The sequence below is a fragment of the Eutrigla gurnardus genome (genome assembly GCF_963514095.1).
Source record: "Eutrigla gurnardus genome assembly, chromosome: 1".
NCBI classification, from domain to species: Eukaryota; Metazoa; Chordata; class Actinopteri; order Perciformes; family Triglidae; genus Eutrigla; species Eutrigla gurnardus.
The window spans coordinates 2,156,957-2,176,027 of NC_139915.1; the positions used below are offsets into that span (position 1 = coordinate 2,156,957).

General features: G+C 42.0%; 3 protein-coding genes across 5 annotated transcripts in view; 2 read left to right on the forward strand and 1 right to left on the reverse strand.

Moving 5' to 3' along the window:
- The window catches only part of LOC311017370 (mitochondrial inner membrane m-AAA protease component AFG3L1-like), a 169,943-nt gene that overhangs the window by 26,395 nt on the left and 124,477 nt on the right, over positions 1 to 19,071 (forward strand). The gene's annotated exons all lie outside the window — the stretch shown is intronic.
- mthfsd (methenyltetrahydrofolate synthetase domain containing) lies at positions 674 to 8,080 on the forward strand. 3 transcript variants are annotated; one of them, XM_084018855.1, is made up of 9 exons: positions 674 to 821; positions 1,148 to 1,251; positions 1,949 to 2,062; positions 2,834 to 2,947; positions 3,045 to 3,135; positions 4,437 to 4,549; positions 4,763 to 4,888; positions 6,119 to 6,377; positions 6,420 to 8,080. In XM_084018855.1, exons 1-9 carry the CDS (start codon positions 794 to 796, stop codon positions 6,872 to 6,874), a joined length of 1,404 nt encoding a protein of 467 aa, XP_083874981.1. In that variant the 5' UTR covers positions 674 to 793; the 3' UTR covers positions 6,875 to 8,080. The 3 variants fall into 3 exon arrangements, with proteins under 3 accessions (XP_083874981.1, XP_083874980.1, XP_083874979.1); XM_084018854.1 differs by lacking the exon at positions 1,949 to 2,062 and adding an exon at positions 2,119 to 2,232; XM_084018853.1 differs by lacking the exon at positions 1,949 to 2,062 and adding an exon at positions 2,119 to 2,232 and having other exon boundaries at positions 6,119 to 8,080.
- On the reverse strand, positions 9,718 to 13,060 carry foxf1 (forkhead box F1). Its single transcript, XM_084015668.1, has 2 exons — positions 11,739 to 13,060; positions 9,718 to 10,781 (listed from the first exon to the last, which is right to left on the reverse strand). The coding sequence occupies exons 1-2, from the start codon at positions 12,715 to 12,717 to the stop codon at positions 10,618 to 10,620; spliced, it is 1,143 nt and encodes a 380-aa protein (XP_083871794.1). The 5' UTR covers positions 12,718 to 13,060; the 3' UTR covers positions 9,718 to 10,617.

Below are 19,071 nucleotides of genomic sequence, written 5' to 3' on the forward strand. Positions count from 1 at the left end.
TGTTGAACAGCACATGACACCTAAGGCCTGCAGATGGTGCTCCAGTTTAACTTACAGTAAGAGTTACAGTCAAATTGAATTAACAGTGGTGGTGTAGTAGCTTAGAGACCAAGAAGTAGAAGATATCTTAAATCTAATTTTAAAAAATCAGCAAGCAAAACGAATAGTCTACTGGGATAGAAACAGAAGCTCCATCTGCTGTTGAGGTCTTTGAGTGCATCACAGTGTTTGCACCTCAATATCTCATTATTTTATAATTACTAAGACACCTTTACTGAGCATAAACACCCTGAACCTTCAAGAAAAATAATTAATGTAATAGGTACTTACAATCGAGGATCCAGTTATTTTTTTTTAACAAAACACAATTGACATCTACAATCCCATTGTGTGTGTTTTTATAAGTCTTTGTATTTCTTTTATTGCCTTTTTATTGCCTCAACTATCAGCAGTTGAACTGCCTTTTTATTGAAAGGTGCTACATAGTACTTATAGTACAAATAAGTACACGTGGAAGCAGTAGTGTGTACAATCCAGGTAGTAAGTAAAGTAAACTTTACTGCAATACAGTGTTGTTAAACGTGCTTTCATGGTGAGGCTCTCTTTCGCAGTTTGAGGCCTACACGCGTTCAGCTTCGCGTTCGGTGAAAACTGACACTTCTGAGCCGCCGTAGCAATGATAAACACTGACAAGCAGCTGTTCTAGTATCAGTATTATGTTACACACCTCATGTGCAGAACATTACTGCGTTTAGTGCTGTAGTAGAGACTTACTTACATCGCCAGTACCACAATGGAGCCTGTTATACAAATAAATCCCGGTAGGTTAAATGTTTGTGACGTTTGCGGTGTCGTTAAAAATAATGTCGATGCATGCTAATGTATAGCATTTGTAAATGTTCGGTTGACGCTGCTTCGCTTTGTCATAAAACACGTTGTTGAAGGGACTCATGTGCGTCGACGAAACACAGTGGAGCATTTTATAGAAGTAAAATTATCCCGTTTAGTGTTCGTTATGTCGTTTTCTAGCTATGAATGGACGTCAGCACACACGGACGTGTAGCCGTTTGGCTAATGTTAGCGTTAATGCTACATCGCTTTGAGCCTGTTTTGTGTTTTTCTTAAGCCTGTTTCATTTTCTCTGCAGGAGCCACGAAATGGGACATTCGTCAGAAAGTTTGGGACTTCATCGAGGATAATAATCTGGCCAACTTCCCCAGGCCTGTTCACAACCGAATCCCGAATTTCAAGGTAGGTTAAAGCGTGTTGCTAGCTAGTTTTAACCCAAATACACCGATAGCTTAAACTGTTCAAATTAATGTCGGCCCTGTTCCCAAAGGTGTGAGCTGCTTTTTCATTCATTCAGATGTTTTTCATACAGACTGGCCACCGCCAGTGGTAGCTGTCTCTTGCATGGGGCCACGTGTACACGGGACATTGTGTAATAATTAAAAATATATATATATTTACCACACACTTTATTATTATGAGACAAATTAGAAAGTCACACTTAAGAGTAATAGATTATGAATTGAAATAGTGATTTTTGTAGAATCACTCATTAAGTAACTATATAAATATATATTAGTGGAAGCTCAGTGTCATAATTACATTTACATTAAGGGCATTTAGCAGACGCTTTTGTCCAAAGCTACTTACAATAATTATATTTGTACAACATATCATTGCCGATAAATTAAGCTAAAAATAGTTAATAAGGTTCTCATCTGAGTTAAGTAGTAAACAGTGCTATAATTAAAGCAAATATAATCCCTTGAATAAAGTAGTGTTTTCCTGAATGAGTATGTAAAAATTCTGCATTGGTAAAAAATATGGACACCAGGGTATAAGGTTTTCCCAGCAACTCTTGACTGACTTGAATTTTTGAATGATCAATGGCTGACCTGTCAGTGCATGTATACTCTGTTTTACTGTACTTACTGGCCAGGGTGCAAATCAAGCATGCAACAGACTTGCAGAGCTGCAGGAGTTCAAGTCCAGCCAGACAGTCAAAGTAAATCCAGACAGACCCCAGCAGCAGGCACGCTTTCTCACTCTGGAAGTAAGTTGACTCTGAAAAAAAAACAACTGTCGGTACCTTTCCCTCCTTTCAACCAGGGTGCTTTCACAGCCTGTGCCAAGGTGTCTGAGCTCGAGGTGTTTGGGCAGACTGCTCACGTGAAGGTGGATCCTGATAAACCTCTGGAGGGTGCCCGGCTGGCAATTCTACAGGTAGCCCTTCTCTCTGGAAACACACTCAAATGAGCAGAGTTCTCCAGGCTATATTACAGAAATGTCTGTACTCCTTTTTTCTGTGTTGTTACCATGGCAATGTCATATAAGTGGAGGCTCAAATTAGAAATTGTGTTAGAAATTCAGAAGAATTATTAAACAAATTACGATTACTATTCAACTCCGTAACTAAATTAGATTGTAAGTTTCTCTATTGCATCCTCTGGTTAACTTATTTATGTAATGCACACCGATGCTTTGCATCTGCTGAATTTTAAATCCTATATTTGCTATTTCTGGCATCTCTCACTGAATTTCTTCAATCCAGTATTAATCTGTGAATCGTATTAAGCGACTGTGCCTCTGTGGGTCGAGCGGGTTGTCGTTTAACCACGAGGTTGGTGGTTTAATCCCCAGCTCCTACTGTCAACATGTCAAAGTGTCCTTGGGTACATTGCATCACTCCTGTCCTTTAAATGCTTAGGATGGGTTAAATGCGGAGTTCAAATTTCATGCATGTATATAAACTATTGTAAGAAAGGTTGTTACATATTCTATTGTATTTATTTTTATATCTAATTTATGGGATAATCTTTTACAGGCGCAGAAAACTTTATTGGTCCCAACTCCTCGTCTGCGTACCGGCCTTTTCAATAAAATCACTCCTCCTGAGGGGGCCAGCAAAGAACAGCTACGCATATGCTCTTCCTCTCAGGTATGAACTTTTTGATTTGACATATTTTCACTACCCCCAAGATTCAACCTATTCCTAATATGTCTTCTCTTCCTGTCTTCTGAACGTCTTCCTGCAGGGTGTGAGAGACTTCAGCGTGCCTGTTGACCTGGATGCGAAGGTGAAGGTGGACCTGGTGGTGGTCGGCTCTGTGGCGGTGTCAGAGAAAGGTCACCAATGATTCATTACTAAATCCCACCAAATCAATTACACACTGAGAGCCCAAATATTGTGTAATGTAACGAGCATCACAAGGTCTAGGGGCAGCAACATTTGACCGTCCAAAGACTTTTATTCCACATGACTTTGACCAGTTCTTTAAAGATGAAACATTATATTCTACAATGGTTGTAATTTACAATGTTAAAGATGATAGTAGACTGAAATGACATGGTCATGTGACAAATGTCTTGAGTCATATAGAATATTGTGATGATTGCATGGATTTCTAGGCCCTCTGAGGCAGCAGGGCTTCTTGTCAGTGACATGTGAAGATGAACAGAAATGAGACTGGAGCAGATGTGCATAATCTGATCCATGTCACTCCTTGTGGGTTCTGGCCTACATGTAACTTGCAACATCGCTCACGGTGCGTTTTGATCCTCATTCTCAAAATGCAGAAGATAAGTGGTTCAGTGTGGTGAGACAGACATGTTCTCCATAATGCATTCTCTTCCAAATGGCTCAAAGTGTATGACACCACATGGTTCTCATAAAGGGTTTGTTATATGGGCTTCATCCATGTTCCCATCAGTCTGCTTTTCATGTAGTTATTTTTATTGTAAACATAACAGCTTCCCTCAGTGTGTCAGTTGTGCTGTTTTTAAATCTTTTTGTGATTCAGAAGCTGGTTATTTCTGATTGATATACATAAAGTGGATCTGTGATATAGTACAAGCTGCACCAGATTTATGGAGACTGTTATTATCTCCGCCAGGAGGATCGTGCGATCAGTCGAGTGTGTCTCTGTGGATGATCACACATTCTGCTGCATAATATTTTGGGTGCCCCGTTATGGCTGAATGCTAAAGGAGCTCAAGGAACAGCTAATGGAACTCCCAGTACACGCACCTCTGCGTTTCGTTTCTGGCCACTGCTCTGCGGCTCATTTGTATTGTTTTGGACTACCGGTACACACATTCCCGTACCTCACTTCAACTCAGCCACTCGGACAGCTTGGTGAGTTTCATTTTGTTTTTTCGGCAAGGTTGTAAGAAATGTCTCATACGACAACTTTGAGCCGATTGCTATTTTTTTTAAATTTGAATGAAGAGTGTTTTTCAACGCCTTACAGACTATTGGTGTCTTTCCAAGAGGTGAGCCAGTTATAGTCATTCAGTCACACAATACCCAATGGTCATTGCAGACACACCTGGCGGAGATCTGCACTTCACTGAGTACACCTGTCTAGTTCTTTGTATCACATGTTGCCCTTTAAAAAAATACAATGTTCTCCTGTATTGTCCTGCAGGCTTACGGATTGGAAAAGGAGAGGGCTTTGCTGATATGGAGTATGGCATGATGGCCTCTATGGGAGCTGTGAATGAGTCCACTGTGGTGATTACTGTTGTCCATGACTGCCAGGTAAGTTTGCTTTTTAGTTCTGAAAATGTTCATGACACTTAATTTTCTTTATCTTGTCAAGTAAATGTGAAATTATTATTTCATTAAAGCTACCTGTACTTTAACTCACTCAAACTCAAATAAAAACCTGATGTGATGCATATTTAAAATGCTGTCGATCAAACACGTGATTTCCTGTTGTTCCTGTGCTGATTGGGGTATTTGTGTTTTTAGGTGGTGGATATTCCAGAGGAGTTGATTCAATGCCATGACCTGACTGTGGACTACATCCTCACACCCACCAGAGTGATTCAAACAAATTGCCAGGTCCCCAAACCAGAAGGAATCTTTTGGAATAAGGTACATTCGAATAACTTTTCTTTGCTGTGTCTCGTGCTACTTATAGTACATCAGACTTCAATTTTTTATGTGCATGAGACAATTATATAAAACATCACTACATCCATTTCAATAATGGCTACAATTAAAAACAACCCATCAGTGATGAAGTCTTTATAAAATTACTTTAATCATAAAATGGATCAGTCGTATGAGTGCCGTTAATTAAATAACAAACCGCATGGATGCGGCTTAAATCAGGATTTAATTTCACAAATAGTTTGCACAATTTTAATCATAACATTAATCGTAATGGACATAATTGTGTCATTGTGATTCTAACCAGATAAAGCCTTTTGAATAAAGCTGCTCTATTCGGAGACCTTACAAAAAAATGTAGCCTCTCTGCTCAGCAACACCACCCTCTAATGGACGTGTAATGACACTACACCTTTCTAAAGGACTCCTATATTCATTGTACTTCTGTATTTAATTTATTTCTCTGCTCTGATATTTGCTGCACTATTATTCCTTTTGCATTATTTTCTCTTCACTCCTTTAATCAATAATAATAGGATGTAGTATTTAAGTTTTTACATACAGTGCCTTTACAGTATTCCTGAGGTGTGTAGCAAACGGCTATAAAACAGCCAACAACACTGTGGGTGTATAATTTTCAAACCACATTTTTTCTTCTCGTCTATTTTTAAATGCGAGTCCGGACGGCTCCTGATGTCGAGTGTTTTTCCACCTGATAAATTGTCTTTAATTAGACCTGATGGGGGCATTATTCTTAACACGTGGAGAGTTTCTGTGTATCCTGTGGGCTCCTTAAGACGTGCATGTAAGTAAACAGGACCCAGTGACCTCACTGGCAGGAAGGCCATGTCTGATCATCAAAGGCTCCTCTGCCCAGCCAGCTTGGCTCTGCAGGGGCAGGGGAACGACAGGTCATACAGGCCAGTGAAAAAACAATAGCCCCGTATATCCTTTACAGGACCGGTCCGTATCAAAGGCTGCCAAGTCACTTACAGCCCAACAAATCAACACGGCAGCCTTTATTTTTAACTGCTTCAGGAAATGAAATGTCCTGCTGCTATTAAGGTAGTTATTGCTATAGCATGTTATTCATTTAACTCATCTGCAGATCTAGGGCATTGGCTCAGAGGGCTATTTGTTTGCTGTATGTTTGTGTTGTACCCCCCCTCCCCCCCTCAGCCATTCTGAGCCTGTCCAGTTTTGTGTCTTCAGCTGGACGAAGAAAGGCTGGAGAAGATCCCCATCTTGAAGGAGCTGCGTGCTCTGCAGGAACTGGCTGGAAAGGATGTAACGCTGGGGGTGGCACCCGCGTCAGCAGAGCCTGCTCAACCCAAAAGGCAGACCAGACGGAGGCCAAGGCACAACAGTCAGAAGCATGACGAGGAAGAATCCAACCAGGAGAAAATAGTGGAGACCGAAAAGAAACCTAGACAGCGTCCAGCTAGAGTGAGGAAAGAAAGCAGGGGAGAAGGTAGGGGTGATAGTGAGAGAGGAAGGGGTGATAATGAGAGAGGAAGGGGGGATAATGAGAGAGGGAGGGGAAAGAGAGGTGACAACATGAAGGAAAAGCACCCAGAGGACGGGAGAGGTGAAGGCGCGTCTCCACGTAAGTTCCCTCTGAGTGTGACCACGGTTTACCTGGGGGGGATCCCCGCCGGTCTCCGTGTTAGTGAGCTGAAAACTGCCCTCAGAGAAAGGGAGGCTGCCCCACTGAGGCTCACCTGGCAGGGAGCTCAACACAGGGCCTTCCTGGACTACAGCGACCCCCAGGTTGCAGAGCAGGCCCTGAAGGCTCTGCAGGATCTCAGTCTGAATGGTCACAGCCTGCAGGCTGAGCTGGCCAAGAGCCAGCGAGGAGGCAAGAGGTCTGGACAGGCCGGTTGGAGACAAAGACCACCAACGGCTCTGAAATCTCAAACGGAGCCACCAGAGGCTGAGAGCGACGCCACTGAAAAGCCCGAGCAGTAACAGCAATAAGCAATACTCAGCCCGAGATGTATTTATTGTGGAACAACCTTAAATGCCTTAAGAAGAATTTAGTTTATAAGAATACATCAGTTATTTGACCCATAGACCTCTAAATTACTAGACTAATGAGATTAAAGCATCTGACTAGAATATGAAATAGTTGAATTTAAAAAAGCAATTCACTAAAAGGGTATTTTGTACCATTTCACGATATTTAACCATACACCTACGTGCCTTGTTTCTTCACGCCGCCTCCTGGTGTGTGTGTCCCGAGAGCCTTCAGTTCCCGGAGGTGCTTTCTTGAGTAGTTTTAAACAGATTGCACTCATTTTCCTTTCAGACTTTAGACTGTACACACAGTCTTTTTGTTAAAATACAAGTGTAGAGTAAGTTGTTGTGACGTGTTCAGTACATTTTATTTCCACAGTTTTCTGAGTTGCCTCCTGTAAGAGAGTTTTCAGACCCGTTTGTCTGCATGTTGATTTCTAAAACCATTTAACCAAGTCCATCGGCCAAAGAACTGGATAGTTGTTGCTCCAGATAGCGCCACCATGTGGTCATTTATACAATCCTTATGATCCTGAGCCGTAAGCGTACTAGTAAAATAAAATAAACAATCTAACAAATATCCACATAAAGTAGGGCACCAATGTTTGATTAGAGATTTTCCAGCATTTTGATATTTCTCCACTCCTACAAGTTTCCAATCAGAGCTTCACAAACTAATGTTTTAATGACTATAATTGCATTATTAATTTCCTGTTCCAGTGCCAAATTGTGAAACACCAATGTGGACCATTTGACATAAATTGCCATACTGTGCAGCTACAACCAAATTTAGAAGATTATTCTCAGCGTATTTAGACGAGGATCTGGGTCTAGATGCAGATTCTAAAGATCTAAACCCGTTTTATTTTATAGTTAACAGAGGCCTTGTTGGAGCTGTGGTTTTTGATGTCTACTTGCTTATGTTGCTTTCTACCTGTAGGCTTTTTACATGTTATGGATATTGATATTCTACATTTAAACAGTGTTATTTGTATCTTTTGTTGAAAGAAATGACTAGTTCATCCTGTTAGGTTCTAGAGCAGTTTGAGTATGAAGCCAGGTTTACCTTGTAATAGTTACCGTGCCTGGATCAGCTGTAGTGTTGAGGCATTTATTTGTAACCTCTTATAAGATTCTTTACTAAAGCATTTGACTGTACTGGCTCTGGCTTACTGTCTTTCATTTATTTATTTTTTTAGCAGAACTGTATAATCTGATTTACTCTCTTTAGAGGTAAAAACCTACGTTGTTGTAACAAAGCCCTCAAAAATAACACAGATTCTACCCCTGAAGAGGCAGAATTGTTAAATGTTAAACTTAACGCATGATATCTCTCACTGCACTCATACAAATACAAAACATTATTAAAATAGTTTTAAATTGGTGATTCTGATCAACTTCTGCATCCATGTTTTCCTGTTGGGTGACAATTTGTTTTGGTATTTGGCACTAAATGATATTTATACCTAAGTCCTCCAGAAGGACATCTATCTGTTGTTCCCTGTAATGTTATGATCTCATGTCCCGTGTCTCTGCACTTCACCTGTAACTGCTCAGTCTCCTGTCTGCAGACTGCAGTGCCAGACAAGTGGACTGTTTTTTACTGAAGTCCCAAACGCGCAGCTCGTCTGTCTGCACAGAGCAGGCCTCGGGCTTTTTATGGAGCTGTCATCCAGACGTGGTGAGGGAACAGCTGTGGAGCCCCAGCTCCAGCACTGAACCTCGACAAATGTCATCGCTTTGTTAATGTTGCACTCTTGTTGGTCGGCTCTGTGGCGTCGCTCATTTCACTGGGTTCAGGCAGTGGTCACACTGGGAGCTTTCCAAGTAGTCGGACCTGGAGTGCAGATGTACGTGTGCAACAGCGTTACTTACAAAGGAAAATTACAATTGTTACTTGATTGAACTGGCAAAGTCTGACTGAGTGAGATGCTCACACAACAGACACAAACATCTCTGGAACTAAAATAATGTTGAATCCCTTAAAGATATCTATACTTTCTTATTTCTGCCATTTAATATTACTTTTATATTTTTATTATTTAATATGGAGCCAGTAAAATAAGAAATTTAGAGTTTTGCAACTGCAATAATCAAACAAGGAAGCCAATGAAGAGCATTTTGGTGAATTGGCTGGTATTCCCTTTATTAAACAAATAGTGGCTCCATTTCATGTGATAAGATATTCACTTCCGTGCCTCTGCTTTACATTTTTTGAGGTTGAAGTTTGTGTCATATTTATGAATTAATCTAAAAATGTAAAACCCACTGAAGCTTTTTCTTTCTGGGATTTTTACTGAGTTATTCAGGAGAACCATCTCATGAACAAAAAGCTTTTTGAAGGAAACGACTGTGAACCAAACGGAGCTATAATGCTGCAGATTTTCACCCTGCAAACAAACACGGTTGAGATCTCTGCCTCTGATTTTTTTTATTTTTTCTCTCTCGCGTTAATTGATGCGTATGGCTACACAAAAGCCATAATATGGTTTGTTTTATTTAAACCTTTAATCAATTAATCGTAATTGCGTGGAAAATCCGATTAGTTCCCTTAACATTAATTTACATGCTCTGCTTTTTTCTGTACATTGAGGACCGTATTAATTATTTGGCTGCGCATATTTAGATTAAAACCACGTGAAGTCAGATTACCTATTAATTACAAGCATTTACATTTACGAGTCATTATAAGTAGCTTATTGTAAGGCTTCAGGGAAAAAAGCAGAACTTGCTTCACTTTGTTTTTTAGATTTTAGAAAACTTATCCCATGAATTATGGAGCGATGAAAACAATATTTGTGGATTCGGGCTTCAACAGCCCAACAGATATATTTTATTTCTTACAAATGATTTGTTGCTATGTAGCCTTAAGATTAGCCCACATTGATGGACCCTTGCTAATTTTCCTAACATTATATACAGTGCTGAAAGTAACGGTCTACATATATCGAACACAAACAACATAACAGTGCTTACAATATATCCTCAATTTTCATTTTAAAACAAATAACAAGCGTCCTGACAAATATTGCCAATAAAGAATATACCTCCTTGGCCTACAGAATAAATAAAAAAAATGCGCTTAGGCTATTCAAAAAGTGCCTTCATCGTTTTTACACAGTATATATGGACAGGTTGTATGATATGTCCATAATTGTTCATTTAAAATTCAACGTTGAATGTCCAAAATAGAGAATATAAACAGCCTCAGTCTAATTAGTCAAAGAAACAAAGTTAACAACGTCAGACGGAGAGAAATGGACGTGTGCATTTTACATTGACCATTATCAATTAGAATAAACATGAAGACAAGTGAAGTGGTAGTCATCCGCTCTGCAGGACTAAGTACCAAACAGCAGCAGGGTTCATACACCCAGTCTCTACCGCTCTGGTCGATGTCGATGGCATGAAAACGTTTTTTTTTTTTCTTTTTTTATCATTATTATTATTATTATCATATATTATTATTATGTGGTTGCTTTGTGATTGGCCTGCTTCCGTGTCTTTGCCGCGGTGTGAAACAGTACAGAAAGTAGTCCGGTTACTTGAAACAGTGCGCGCTGTCCATGGGGCCAGGGGCCTTTCGTGTCCCTCAGTGGTTATTTACGCGTGTGTTCTCCGTTCAGTCGGCCCTGCTGCCTGGCTCAAGTCTGTGACCCGGTCCCCCGGTCTCCGGCCGGTCCGCGGGGACGTCATCACATGACGCAGGGCTTGATGTCCTGGTAGGAGACCTGTTGGTGGTGGTAGTACGAGCTGCTGCTCGGTGAGTGCATTGCTGACGACGTCATGGCGTTGAACGAGAAGACGAACTCCTTTCGGTCACACATGCTCGGGGACTGGGAATGGTACCGAGGGATCCCTGCGGAGCACAACATGGGCACAGATTTAATATAATTATATATTATAATATAATAATAATAATGTTTGAAGCTCTGAACACAAAATCTAAAAATAACAGAATGATTCTAAGGGTTATAGAAATACTTTCTCTAAGCTTAATTAATTGTCTATTATCCGTGAGTTCCTTTTAGAGCAGCCACTTTGCATTAGATCCATTAGTGGGTAAACGTTATAAAAAGTATTACTCTTAATAATAGATTCATATAAAATAACACTTTTTTGTGAATTTTTTCTCTATTAATAATAATTATGTAATTAAGAAATGGAGCTTCTCTTTGTTTTACTGAGTCAGATAGACTACATGTGGATCCTATATTCCACACAGACCCGAAGTCCATTTAGCAAGCGCGATCAAGATTGTCAGTGGAGGCGGGCTTCAGGGCTAATTGACAGTGGCCCTCTTGCACGCCAGTCCCGGAGGACTCGGGGCCTCGGGGCAAGGCAGGCTGGTCCTGACCGCGCTTGTTTTTCTTGACTGAAGATTGGCACGGCTCTAAGCTGTCCCGGCAGGCTCCCCCTCTTTCTCTCTCTCTTTTTTTATCACTTCTGGAAATCCCTGATATCTGGGTTTTATTTTGTAGTATTTTATATATATAACCAGTTTAAGTTGGAGCAGCAGTTAAAACACTTTTCCTTTGAAATTCATGTAGTTTCTTTTAGATACAATTTGTACAATAGAGATACGCCTGTGTTTAGAGACAACAACATATACACAGTGGTTTTCAAATAAAGTAAAACAATATTTCCATGAGCTCCCATTTGGAAGAAGACCGTACAAAAATATGCGAGTCTGCGCAGAAAATATAAACTATAATATCATGTCTTTCAATGATTGCAGCTTCCCCAACATATATATTTATTAGTATTTTTACACAACATGTGACGGGTAAATTGGTGAACGCGTCATCGAGCTCACCTTGTAGATCCGTAGTGCTGTGGCCGTTCTGGTGCAGGTACGACTGGTCCAGTGAATGCGTGGGCAGGCTCGGCTGCAGCGAGTTGGCCCCTGGGTTGCAGGGAGACAGGGGCTGCTGCTTTATGTAAGAGGCCCCGTTATTCAGCGAGGCCGAAGGGGCCGGAGCCCACGCCGAGGCTGAGCTCGAGTAGACGGGGTGGGGTTCCATGACTCCCCCGCTGGTGAGCAGAGGGGAGGCGGAATTGTCGTGGTGGGCATAATCACTCCCGGTGGATCCCGTACAACTCCCCATGTAGGAATGCCCACCGTTGGTCGACAAGTGTGACATGGTGTGGCCGGACAGACCCATCCCTTCCATGTTACCTGCCAAGTGTCCATTCATCATGCCAATCCCGCTGTCCAGAGACAGGCTGTTGGGCGGACAGGACAGGCCCCCGCCGCTCCCCTGGAAGTTGTAGGACTCGGGGATGTGGTTGAATCCCAGGCCGTTCATCATGCTGTACATGGGCTTCAGCGCCTGACACTTGCGCCTAAAACCCCTGGGTCTCCTTCTGAAGGAGCCCTCCTCGAACATAAACTCACTGGCCGGGTCGATAGTCCAGTAGTGGCCCTTCCCTGGTCGGCCGAGGCCCTTGGGCAGCTTTATGAAGCATTCGTTCAGGGACAAGTTGTGACGCACGGAGTTCTTCCATCCTTGGTAGGAGCCCCTGAAAAACGGGAAGCGGCTCTGCAGGAATTGGTAGATTTCACTGAGAGTCAGGCGCTTGGTCGGAGAGCTCTGGATAGCCATGACTATCAACGCGATGTAGGAATAGGGGGGCTTCTCTGGTCTGCGGATCCCTGCGTTGGTCTTTTTGGTTTTCGTCGTGGAGGAGGCGGTTTCCATCACCGCCGTCTGTCCATGCGGCTTCTCCGGGGCCGACATCGGGCTGCTCTGGGCAGGAGTCTGCGCTGGGGGCTGCTGGACCTCTGCCGTCATTAGTTTAAATTTAGTCTTCGAGATGGCAAAAATAAAAAGGTTGGGTTCCACCTTCTCTATAAACACTAGAAAGTTTGATACGAAGTCGCTGGCGTAATGACACGAAAGCAAGTAACCGGGCAAACTTAACGCACGATGCAGAGGCGAGGCTGTCTTCTTCAACTCTGGCTTCTTTCCTTTCGGTTCAGTCCTGCTGTCGTCCTGAGGCCGTGCCGCCGCTCGTACGCAGCGTCCGAAGTGGGCTAAAGAGCAGAACAGGAGTCGCTTTCCACTTCACTTGGTGTGTTGTCGTGCGTCCGAGGAGCTCACTTTTTACTTATCTGTTGCCATCAGCGCATTGGAAGCTGGATGTCTTGGCCGTCCTCGTGTTGGGACCCGCCCAGTTCCCTCCTACTCCAGTGGTGGGCTGTAAGCATGCACATCTGTGTGCGTTCACTTTTCAGGGAAATGTTTTCTCCCTTTCTTACATTGAAATAGGGAATATATGCTCTCTATAATAACCAATATGCTAGAATACGTTAGAATAGAACCCATTCAAATGGTTTATGTGTGATACTAAACATGGCTTTTAACACATTCTGATGTGTTGTATTCTCATATAACTATTTTATTTGTATTCTTATTGTTGACATGTGTATTTATTAGTGACATAAATGCGCAGATTCATAAACCTGCAGTACAAACGGCCTCTCAGTTTCAGTGCTTGACGAGCACGGCACGAATAGCTCACCTCTCCTTTGTTGTTAAACTTGTGAAATATTTAATAAAAACATTTTAGTGCATGAAAAGTATTTAGCAGAGAGCATGCCCCTCGTATTCCCAACTTCCCTCCCGATTTCTGTAAAAGATAGACAGGAACATGGGCAGGATGTTTATACAGCAAAATGTAAACATTTTCTCAGGCCTTCTTTAAATAAAAAATCAAGCAAAAAGCCCCGTTAGATCAGCTAATAGTCAATCTGATGTGATATGCCCGTGTGTCCGCGGCGTTCCGTCTACATGCTGGACGTTTTTACGCAGGAATATTGTTTGTGTAATCCAGTCATAATATTTACGCATGGGACGCGGGAGGAGTGAGGTGGAGGCTCTGCCGAGCTGTGAGCACAGAAACACGGACGGGAACCGGAGATCGAGTCCTGCGGGCCAGTTTACCATCGAACGATCCAGGAGGTAAGTTAAAGCCCATTTAATCAGAATATCACCCGCATAAGCGTGTCCACGGTGGATTTTTAGTTTGTTTTATGACATTATTTTAGGAAGACGAGGAAAAACATTTTGCTTTAACTCGATTTGAATCCAGTCAGACGATTTGTGTTTATTTGTTGTGTGTCTGAAGTCGAATCGTTTAATTTGAGCTCGTTTTCCTGCCTTTTCCTCAGCTGTGAGTGAGCGCTACTGAAAGACGATCAGTCCATAACCTGAAACTGTTGACAGTAGATTGCTTATTGTTCCCTGGAGATCTTGATAGCGGCAGCCTGCAGCCCTTTGCCTCTCCATAAGTTCAGTTAGTCGAGCCTGTTGCGCGTCTGGTCTCCGTGTTTCCAACAGAGGCTCGCGATGACTGTCGGGTTTTGACACGATGGAAATGGAAAGTAACACCGGAGAGAATAGTGGAGGAACGTCGTTGCCCCGTGCGTAAAAACGCAGACGGTGTTTGGAGACGTTGATGCCTGTGCGTAAAGGTCACCAGTAGCTCTGATACTTTTTTCGGTTCTGAAAATAATGTGGCAGCATGTTTACAAGTTAATTTGGAGGAGACGCATTTAAATCAAATGTCGATATGTGAACCAAATAGTTTATTGTTGTTTACCGGAAATATCCGGTCCATTTTTTTTTTGTTTCAGGCGAGAAAACAATACACTTAAATTCCTCATTGTCAACCCAAAGCTGCAGACGCGCCGCTGTTAGGTGCTGCTGTTGCCGAGGAGATTTAGACCCGTGGATAAATGAATGTAAGTATTGTTTTAACCGGTGCCTGCTCGGCCACTCGCCTGGAGAGAGGGCCACACATTTATCAGGGTAGCGGACCACCCAGCGCGCACCAGGGGCAGGCGCGCTCCCGTCCTCTCTCTCTCTGCCCACTGCATTTAATTACCGCTGATGACTTCATCCCATTAGGACCCCCCCTCCTCCCCCTCACACGCTCATTCGCCCCATGTCATGTTGTTCTTTCTTTGTCTATATATATATATATATATATATATATAATATATATAAAAACTTTGTATGTTCTTCCAAAGACAGTGTCCGTTTTAAAATGTTTGCATCAAAACATCAGTGGGATTATAATGAGGCCACTGCATTCTTTTTATTTCTCAATTAAAAGCTATACATATATATAGATAAGATATATATTTATATTTTAATAATACTGTTGAGAAATATTTTAAACACTATTGAATCGATCGGAAACATCATTCTAACAGCAGTATCGTGTATGTAATGTTATTTAAGGCCTACTTTTTGAGCGTGTATTGCTGTCACAGCGGCCGGTTCTGCTCGTCGTGACCGGGGCCTGAGCCCCGAGGTCAGAGCTTCCCTGTTGCGCCATCGCAGACGAAGTCATGCACTTTTCCATGACGTCCCATCATGAAATATTTGACAGCGCTGCATCCTCAGGAATGCTCGGCCACTTAGGTGGAGGTACACCGCAGAGTGCACCGTCCTGACAGCGTTTCCGGACTGCCTTCACGTTATTTAGTGTCGGACCCTTGGAAAGCACGTTGTTGCAACGTCCTGCAGAACAGGGTTTGGCAGCATTCTCCCGTCAGTCAACTCTTGTACAATGGCACACATCAACAGGCCAAAGATCCACCACGCAGGCCTTTGAATGATTTGAATCCGTTCAGAAAGACGCTCAGTTGTTTCGTTTCATCATCGCCACTAAAATCTCGATATTGGCCTGCAGCCTGTGTTCTGCAGTCAGACATTACAAGGCAACATTGTGCTACATCACGGTTCATCGTGAAATAATTGCTTATTCATACCAATTAGGCGGATCCACGAGGCGGATTGTAGATCCAGCAGCTGCAGCGGTCAGCGGTGTAATTTGATTTGGCCTCCCAGAAACGGACTGAACCTTTAGGGAGATGACGCCCGATCCGAGGAGACTCAGGGAATTAGAAGAGCCAAATATTGTAGATTCAATGTTCTTTACAAGCGACCATCTTCTTTAAAAATAAATACATATTTAAATAAATAATTGAATGAATAAATAAGCCAGTGTTCCTCCTCGGAGGGCCGGGCGGGTCACCGGGCGGGTCACCGGGAGGCCACAGGGACTTTGTTTGGACGACATGCGACAGAGTGATCGATCAACCGGCCGAACACCATCCGACTTGAACTTGAATCAGGTTTAAAACAACTTTCCTCGTGTTCGTTTAACATCTTCACTTGTGTTGGTTTAAACTGATAGGGCCGGCTTTGGAGAAACTAAATATCCAATTATATCATTTCAATTAAATGTATTAACCTACATACATTATAAAAAAGGAAAAAACCATTAACAGCGGATTTAAACAAATTATCTGCAGAGGGCCTGCGAATGGTTTGGAGTTTGAAACCATTTTTTAATAATAATAATAGGCTAACGTGCAGATTTCTCTAATTTTATTGATTCTATTTTTAATGTTATTCACTTATGTGAAGTATAAGCAGTTCGCAAATTATACACATATCCAAGTGGCAAGCTGGTTTAAACGGGCCTCAAAGAGTGCGTTTCAGAAAATAAACCTGTTTATCTCGTCTTCGTAATAATATATATATATTCTCATGATGAACCTGGACATTTGAAATCATTTAAAAAGATGAATAGTTTTGAGTGTAGGCCTATACAACATTATAATACCGTCTCCGACTCTTTCATGAACAAACCATTGATCTAATTGGTTTTCTGGTTTGGTCCCCGCTGTCGCCTGAAGTTCACCCAGCATTGTCGCTTTAATTGGAAACAGTGTAATGTGGAGGTGGGTACCCCCTCATCACTTTCCCCGCGCTGTAGGTGGCCGTGTATATTTTCCTTCAAGTGGTGTTTATGTGAGCGAGAAAGGACGGGATTGCTAGCAGACCGCTGATTGCGCGCGTTGCGTCTCTACGTGGATCTGAAGTGTGTTTGATGGGCGCCACCCTCTCCGGCAATCAGCTGCAACTGCGCGATGGCTTTTTAATTCAGTTGGCCATATATATGCTCCTTGCCTTGTGTGTGTGTGTGTGTGTGTGTGTGTGTGTGTGTGTGTGTGTGTGTGTGTGTGTGTGTGTGTGTGTGTGTGTGTGTGTGTGTGTGTGGATGCGCGCATGCGCGCGCGTAAAGGCGCAAATCAAAGTATTCCCTTTGCTCAGCATCTCTTCCAGAAAAGGTTGATTAATTAAAAGTGCATTTCAAACATTGCATGTCCTATGGGAGCTCATTGAAATAGTTTCACTGCCGCGCTGCTGTAGTGTCCTTGAGCATGACACCGAGCCCAAACCAGCTGGCATGGCGGCCCTGCTGTCTGACACGATGGAGTCTTAAAAACGAAATGTCCGGTTTTATTTTGTTGCAGGTGTAAAAGACCAGTCTGATGGGAAGGCGATAAAAAAAAATATAACATTCTCAGATTCATTCATTGCACCGTTGTTATCATTAAAAAAAGTCTCACGTTATTCAAGCAGGGAATACGATATTAATAATTTAATATAAACAAACTTTGATTCAATCACTTTTAGTAACGGATTTAGAATATAGGCTGACTAAAATCCATAATGATAATTTAAGTATTCCTAAATATATGTGGACGGTTTGTTACAAATCTAATACAACTTTTATACATTGGAGTATTTAAAAAATAAAGTATTGTCATATAACTGGGGTTCCTGTTATTTCTGATTGGTTTGTAGAAAGCACGTGCCATGTTCCACGCGGACACACGCCCACCTGTCCGTCACACCTGAGTCAGCGGCTCCGCAGCGATCACCTGCAAACGTCGTCATAATTCATTATTAAGCGTCGTCCATGTTTGGATATTGCTCACCTTAAAACCATTCAAACTTAAATATGAGTGATTTAAATGCATTGAATCGAAAACATCATGAGGATGAAAACGATTATTGAACGATGCCCGCCTCACATCATCTGTCTGTTGTCGTGTGCATCTCAAGTATTATTATTATTTTTATTTGTTGTTGAAAACCAGCAGCGCTGTGCAGATGAGCCGTTTAATGATGAGTCATTGGCAGAGACGTTATTGTGAGAACCGGCCTCCTTCACATCGCCTTCCCGCCACAGTCCCTGGTGGGCTGCATGCGGAATTAGAGAAAGCCCACTCGCATCATCAGACAGAACATTTTCATATCCAGTATCCTGTCTGTTAAAAAGAACAGACATAAGAACACGCTTCCCTCTGGTTTATTTGGTGAGCCAGGATTCGGTTTTTACAAATTCCCAACTCTCCAAATGTGGTTTGCACTTAACGGGGAATAAAGTCCATCATTCACAATAATAAATCTGTGTTTGAGAAGATGTTTTCATTGTGTAAAACAAGAAAAACTTCCACAGCGTGAAGGAAAACGTGCTAAACAAAACGAAAATATGACCTTTTATATGAGGTTGTAAAGCATGAAGAAAAACTGTGTTTGTGGGTTCAGGCTGTTATTTGATTGGCAGCTTGTTTTTGTATATATCATTCATAATTCTAGGATGAAATGATTTACCAGCTTTTTTGGACACATTTATTGACGAGATATCTGATAAAATCCAAATGATTTCCATTATTGCTCCTGGTGTTTGGTCATCAAAGCTATTTTCATTAGAAAACTAAAAGTAAAATATTGTTTCTAATTTCAAAGCAAAATTGAATATCTAGTATTTAAACTATACTGTTGGATTGCTGAATTATTGTTTTTAAGGGATGCTTTTCCATAATTATTTAAAACTTTAATGTGATTGCCTTAATTTCAGTTATTATAATAAACTGAATTCTATTACAGAATTACAAATTTACACTTTTAATGTTGAGTAAAAGCATGATGTTTGCTCCTATCCAGTGTAGATAATGAATAGGGTTTAAACAATTCTATATTGTGCATTGCTGTGCAGGTCTTCATTGCCAGAACAAGTCGAGTGAAAACACATGAAAATGTTCCATCAGTCGGCTTCACTGCTTTAAGTCCCACACAGTGAGTGGGATCCAGACTGGACCCCACCCTGCAGCCTGCACACCTCCCAGTCGGTCCAGCATGTCTGATGCAGGGAGAGACATCAATAATAAGAGTTGAAGCAGAAACCACAGTGGAGGACACAAAAGAGAGTGGGAGGGCCGACGCAGGCCACAACCGGCTCTGCTGCAGGTTAGCTCCTTTGATGCAGCCCAAATGCTA